Source organism: Chaetura pelagica, unplaced genomic scaffold (genome assembly GCF_000747805.2).
Source record: "Chaetura pelagica isolate M959 unplaced genomic scaffold, ChaPel_1.0 scaffold94, whole genome shotgun sequence".
Lineage (NCBI taxonomy): Eukaryota > Metazoa > Chordata > Aves > Apodiformes > Apodidae > Chaetura > Chaetura pelagica.
The window spans coordinates 2,210,110-2,217,570 of NW_009952881.1; the positions used below are offsets into that span (position 1 = coordinate 2,210,110).

At 41.4% G+C, this 7,461-nt stretch overlaps 1 protein-coding gene across 1 annotated transcript in view; it reads left to right on the top strand.

Annotated features, from left to right (window-relative positions):
• The first annotated feature begins 6,455 nt into the window (after window positions 1-6,455).
• Window positions 6,456-7,461, top strand: part of LOC104386761 (vitamin D 25-hydroxylase) — a 10,391-nt gene continuing 9,385 nt past the window's right edge. Inside the window, exon 1 of the mRNA XM_009995414.1 lies at window positions 6,456-6,540. Coding sequence (XP_009993716.1) covers window positions 6,456-6,540 — 85 coding nt within the window. The remainder of the gene's footprint in view (window positions 6,541-7,461) is intronic.

Sequence of the window (7,461 nt, forward strand, 5' to 3'; positions counted from 1 at the left end):
GCGGCGCGCCCCCCCGGCTGCCTCAGCTCTGCGGGGGGCACCGCTCCCCTGCCCTCCCTGGGAGGCTTCCTCCTGCCTCCCCCTGACCCCTCCCAGCCGAAAGATATATTTAAAATTTCGTTTTAAATAGTAGCTCCATGGCGCTTATTCTCATCACAGGAATCCTGCCGGCAGGAGTTCCAGTATTCCATTTTAAATCTCTTCCGTTTCTACGACTCCTGTTCTGACTTCTAAGCTATTTTTTCCTGAGGTTGCATGTACAATCATTATGTAGCACCTAAAGAAACGGCTCAGCATCGCTACTGCTGTTTCAACATCACTTGTACAGCTACACCAACAGAAACAAAGCGTAGGAGCTGAAATGACCGGGCGGCCACTCACGTATTTCTCCCTCCCCTTAAGCCTGTGTTAAGTTAATCGTTCGCATTTCCTCTGAGGATTTATTTACTCCTTGTCCGCATAGAATATTCCTGATTTAACCTTAAGAAATCCAGACGACTCTGTTGGAATAGCATATTTCAGTTCTTCAGGGAAGAAGAAGTTGTATTTCATCTTGTGGTTGATTCCAGTCAGTTCAAGTCCTCTTGCCAGCCCGAATCAGCCCCGGGCGGGAGCCTGTAGGACACCGTGATTACAGGATTTCCGATGCCAACATTGCTACTTTAAGCTTTCACAGGAAGAAACGTAAATTTCAAGCTACAGGTACGAGTGCCAACAGATCTACTTTTGTGCGTGTACAGATGAAATAGTACTTGGATGTTGGCAAGCACTCCGGCTGCTCCTTGCCAGAGCTAATGGAGGGACTCCCAGCTGGAACGTTTGTCCTATTTTTTTTCCCCTCAGCTAAACGTCATCTGGTCTCACCAGATATATTTTCTCTTTGCAAACCTCTCTTGTCTGCTACGGAAGGCGGAGAAGAAATACAGTTTACCCACTGCAACGAATTCCAAAGATCAGTTCGTGTATTTTTGAAGGTGTAAAAACGATACAGGATTTTCACCGGAGGTCTCCTGTTGCTTGATAAATACAAAATTAGAGATTAAGTATTCATGAAAAAAACTAGCACGGAGGGGGACTTATGAGCACTGCACTATTATAGAAAGGCATTTACTGCAAAACTCTGTTGCAGGGAACTTCTGCTTTTTTCAGTGCTTGGTAATATATCAGGCAAAATAATCAATGGGTATAGATTTAAAGCAGATGAAATTAAAGGCTACAGAATGACTGGATTGTTGTGTTTGGTTTTTTTTAAGAAATCAGATTATCTCATGCATCTTTCAGCTCCAAATAAAAGGTATTTCCTCTTCAAAGAAACGTATTTAAATTACAAATTTAAAATTTCGAAAAATCTGCCCTACTTTAAAGTGACTTTCTCTGTACTAGTTACAACTTCGGTTTTACATTATTGTGATATTGTTTAACCAATACACTTTAAAGAGCAACCTTTTTTTCTACTGTAAATATTGCCATTATGTCAACAAGCCGTAGAGACTGCAGTGAGGTTCTTAGACGTTCCCAGCTGTCCTGCTGTTAAACAAAAATATCACATGTATATATTATGTTGAGATTTTTTTGTCCAATAATAACATGTCATTCCTTAAGATAGACAAGACTGAGCTGTACAGACAATTTTCGTTCCCAAGAACGGTTCATAGCTGACAAGAGAGGACCCTACAAAAAGGGAAGGGTAAGCAGGGAGGATCACGGCATCCACAGTCACAGGAAGTTCCTCACAGAAGTGAGGGTGATTCAGGTCTCTGCTCTCTCTAATCCTGTTCTTCATAGCACCCTTCACAGATAAAGACGTTCCATGATAAAACCAGCTGAAAAAATCACGTTGTTGTTTTGGTTTTGGTTTGTTTGTTGTTGTTTTTTTTTTTACGAAGAGAAACTGCGAGTCGCTTATCTGTGTTTCTGGTGGGTGCCTGGTCTATCTAATTCAGGATCCTGTCTCCACAAACAGAAAACACTGCCACCTAAGGAGGCTCAGCAAGCCATGCAGGAGCAACTGAGCACTGTGGAGCTCCTGTGAAAGCATCTTGCTGATCTCTCATCGCAATCTGCAGAAAATGATGACAGCTGAGCCAGGGTTAGCACCATTGTGCTGTTGTACAAGAAAGCTGTATATGAACAGGAGTATCATGTTTAAGGCCTGAAAGGCAATCCTCACACTCTTAAGATCTAGGTCTGGGAGTCTGCTGTGTTCAGGACAACATGCTGATAGTTTACACATCCGTCTTGCAGTTTGGTTTGAATTTTGGCAAAAAAAAAGAGCATTTTAAAATAAAAATACGGTACTTTCTGGAGAATCAGAACACTGGTACAGCTACCAGCACTAGGGTGTTTCCTTTCTAGTGGACATCAAATGTAGATTTAGAATCCTTCAGTGACTGTTTTTGAGGAAGTGGAACTGCTGTTGAACTAATTACTGGGAAATCTGTGAATTAGTCTAGAAGCAAGTTAAGTTCTTCCAAAACACTGTTGGAAAACTTCCAGACTGACATATGGAAGATATTTTAAACAGAACATCAGTGTTGCATTGCTTTAATCTCCTTGAGACATTCTTACTGAGTTTTTTTTGCTCGGTAGGTTTTGCAGCAGCTTCCCTGTGTATGATCAAAATCCAGCATGGAATAACCTTTTAACACAAACTGGGTCACACTGTCCTGTACTGAGGTTTGCTTGGCTATGGCCCAGTCATCTTCTGCCCTGCATTACCACAGCTTAGCCTCTGAGCAGGATCACAGAAGCTCCAGCCCTGTCTCATGCTACCTGGCAGTACCTTCCACCCTCTGACACCTGGCAAAGCTCAGCCCTGCACCAGCCAGACCCAGCCCTGTCCTGGGCTGCACCTCCAGTAGGCTGACCAGGGGAATCCCTCCAGGGGACCTCTCAGCACAACAAATATAGCCAGGGTCAGATTTGCAGCATGACCAGGGCAGCACAAAGGGCATGTACCAGGGAGGAAAACCTGACTCTGGAATTATTTCAAAATAACCACCTATTTCCACTTCCATTTTAAACATTCTGCAGGTAAGAAATGAGCTGAACAAACTCTTTATTTGGAAAACAACCTCCTAACTGAAAACTAACCTTGTTAAGCAATAGTATGGTTGTAAAACTTTGATTTGACTGCAAGTGCAAATGCTGTGCTTCTAATATGTCGTCAGAGCATGTCAGCAAAAATCCAATGAGAAATTATATCCTAGTCTTCAAGTTCATCCCATGCTTGTTCTTTACACGATACAGCAAGGGTGGAAGATCTTACATCATTTCATTCTTTGTCTTGATGGTACTGAGGTCTAACTAAGTCACAGTGTGACAGTATTTTTCCCATCCTTTCCAGGATGATTCAGTTGCTCTGAATCATTGTCAAATACTAGTTACACAACCCTCGTGTTTCCAATACTTTCCTCTGTGTGAGGAGGACTGGGTGCAATTGTTTCTCAGCTGGCTGTTTAACTCTGACTCCTGACAAAATTAACTTGTGCAAGGGCAATTATTTAGCCTGCACATTAACCTAAATCAAGGACCGAAAAAGTTCCCTCTCCTTTCACTGTTGGTAAGTAGTACATGAAAGCAAATACTATTACAACATAATATTTGCTAATCTGCTTGCAGCAGAGTTTCTGGAAATCAATAGTGATATGGCACTATCAAGAAACAGATACATTTCTAAATTTATGCATAAAATTGACCTAAGTATAATGTGAAAGTGCCAAAAAATGAAATATGCCAAAATTGTTTCTGAAGTTACAGTCTTCATGTCAACATCATAGTTTTCTGAGTCTGCCTAACAAGCATAAAATGTTTAGGCAGAGCAGGACAGTGATTAAGAGAATGGGTTTTTTTCAGCAACTGATCACCATTCACAAGGGCAAATATTAGATGTGCTTTTCTGTTTTAGCAATTCTATAAAGCACCAACATCACTCTAGACTTAGCTAAGGAGATAATTGTAACTTAGAAATTGACCATATACTCTGGTAATATGGATGTGTTGAAAGGAGCTGTGTGAGTTTAATAGATAACATCAGCTCACTACTCTAAACTTGTCAAAAAGCTCATGACAAGTCCTTCAATAAGAAGCATGCCTATTTTACACAACTCTACACAGATCTGTTTCTTTTCCCTGACCCACCCTCAAAGAAAAGGAGTAAAACCTTTACATTTCTGGCTATAAAGAGGTTGTTTTCATGTATGACCTTTTATAAATAACAGCATGACTTCAATGGACAAGGGACATAATTTCAGGAATGGGAAGCACTTTAGCCTTATGAAGGTTTGCCTTGTTTTCTAGAAGTACAGCAAAAACGTCAATGATAAGGAACAAGAAAGCCAAAGCCTGTTTCAAACTAGCTGAATACAAGTTTGTTTGTTTGTTTGTTCGTTTGTTTGTTTGTTTCTCCCAAGACTGCAATAGAGTTATCATCAGGATCTTAATATTGTTACTAAAAGAATGGCCACATCTGTCAGTATCTTTCTTCAAAAGTCAAAGCTATGTATATGTATAGGTATGTGTATGTACACACGTGTATGTAGACACTCCCCATCAAGGAACTGCTTGCTGCTTTTCTGGAGAAGACAAGAACACAGTCATTTCCTGTTACTTGATTGTCTTCAGCTTCCCCTTACAGAATTTACAAGGCAAAGTAATTGTAAATCTTGATTACTAGAATGTTCTAGAATTTAATAAAGATGTGGGCTTTAATGGGTTTCTTTACTCAGCTGTAATTTTTATAGTTGAAATAAAAAAAAGAACAACAAAACCCTTTACTCATCCTATGAGTTTACTCATTTGATCATCTATAATTAAGATGAGTAAAACCTTCCCAAAGAAGCAATTCAGTACAAAAGCTCCCCCCACACTTCAGAAAGAATGAAATAAATAAAAAAAAAGAACAGTCAGAAACTGGCAAGGAATCCTGCCCTTGGATAGCCACTGGAGTCTTGCATCCCTAAACCTGCATTCTTAAGCTATTTCATCTGTTCACAGGGGTTTATTTATCACTTTCTTCTGACAATTTTCAGTCATATTTATCCAAGCTGGTCTTTTTTTTCCTCCATTTAATCAGGCATCCTTTAGAGGTGCTCAGGTCTTTAATCTTGGCTGATTCACCACTTTTTTTTTGCATTTGGCTTGACCAAAATGGATTTTATTGTTCTGCAATCATGCTCTTCATTTTTTTTCCCCCCCTCTGTTACAGTGGGTAACACCTTCATCTCTTCTCCATCATCATGGCTCAAACATAAGGGTAAGGTCAGTTTTGACTGTTGTCTCCCTTGCTTGAAGATAGTTGTCAAACATAGCCTGCTTTTTTTCCCCCATACGAGTCTATTAATTCATTTTTAGCCAAACATTTGGGCTTTTCTTCTGTATCTTTTTTTTTGTCTTCTTGGGTATTTCCTATGCTATTTCCCCCATTTTTCCCCATTTTAAAATGCTTGCTGCTGAAACTGTCAATCACCTTTCCTTTCTTTTTTTTACACAGGTGCATTGGAAATCAAGATAAACTAAAACTGGGTACATGTGAATTATTACACACTTAACAGAGCATTGAAGGTAAGCAGTAAAAATCAATCAAATCTAGAGTTCCTCTTACTGTGTTTCCTCAGATACTTTGAGAACTAATCAAGTACCATCTTATCAAGAGGAGGATGAGGGAAGAAAAGTACCAACCTCTTTTTTTTTCTGAAGACAGAAGCTTATGTACATAAATGGTTTACATCCTTCTTACCAAGACTGCAATAATAACCATCTACATACACATGGTGCTATGCACCACATAATCACACTATGTATGTGGCACAGTAATGGTTTTGCTTGACTAAAAATCAACAGCATTTTCATCTTGCAAGTTAATTATGTGCAACTGTCTGTAGGCTGTGAATTATTCTTTCTCACACTGTTTGCTGCCCAGCCAGTCTGTGCTCACCTCAATCCGCTGAGTTAAAGTGTTTGGCCATTTCCTCTTTGTTTAATGTGTATAAGCAATTAAGTTTACATCTGTCTGCTTGAGTTTTCATGCTTCAGCACAACTGTTTAAGCACATTGTATGTATGTCTTGTTTTAATCCTCAGCCATTTCTCCTCATTCTGTCTCTGGCTGGAGCCAAGCTGAGGTCCTGAATCTCTTACCCTCTCTGGTGAGAAATCTTAAGGCATTGATGTTGAAATAATTACGTTTTTTGCAGGTATGGCCAAGACACCGGATAGTATCATACTGGAAGAAAGGATGAAGAAACAACTTGGAAGAAGAATGACAAAAATAAACTTCTAGCAGTGCTCAAGCTACTTTTGTATTCTGACAGACTGGGAAGATTTTGCTATAGGATGCTGGCATTGACACATGCTTTACAGGCATTTTGCAGCAAGGGCAAGGAAAGATCCTGAGGCCAACACAACTGGCTGCTTGTTGCATGAGGATTCTCACTGCACTGACCCATGAAAACCAGCATGGACCCTGTGCTGTCAAACAGCTCAACCAGCCTTCAGTCCGTGACAACATATGGACATCAGCAACCCTGGCTGAGAACACTGGGTGAGCCTCATTGCATTTACCTACATTAAAAGTCACTGGTGCATTGTTCCATAATTCACGGGACATTTATCCTTCCTTCCCCATCTGCCCATCCTGCACAAATGTGAGCAAGTACACCCTTTGACTCTTGTTCCCTTCTTACACCTCGCAGCCTCCTGCTCTGTTCAGCAAGCACCCAGATAGCCAGCTGGGCTGCCCTCAAGCTTTGCAGTTCCATTGCAGCCTGGTTGCCAGCCAGAAGGCTACACTTGGTCACTTCCCTGCTCCCCTTCCCGTGCCCCTGCTGCACCCACAGCTCACACCTCCTCTCTGCATTCTCAAAGCAATGGCCTTGGCTGTGTTTGAGTTCTTGACCATCCAACTTCTGAGCAACATCTGGGGTCCTCCTAAGCTTTTTTTACCGTGTACCCTCAGATCAGTATTGCCACATTGGAAGCAGAATGTGAAGGTGCTGAGAATTAAGCATTCAATGGCCAGATTATCAAGTACGTAGTGCATTGTCATTAGTCAGGTTATTGATGAAGTTCGTCAGCACAAATGATTTCTCACTTTAGATCTTAACCTTCTTATAAACCTATGCAGAGCTATTCAGTTGAACTAGAAACGAAACAAAACCAACAAGCAAACAAACAAGCAAACAAAAACCGTTTGGAACTTGGCACAGAAATGTTACCAGGGCAGAAATGCTTCTGTTCTGCCTAAAATTGCCCGTCAAACAGCCGTAACCTCATAGCAAAACCAGCGTGAGTGGAAACCAAGCAGGGGTTCTCATCCAGTGTTTCAGCAGCTGTGGCATCGCATGGCAGCGCTGCTGCCTTAGCTCTGCAGTAACGATCCCGGTCTCTTCAGCAACTCAAGCCCTCCTTCCTGAGGCACCGTCCCGGGGGGATTCCCCCCTGAGCTGCGCTGCCCGCGCCGCCG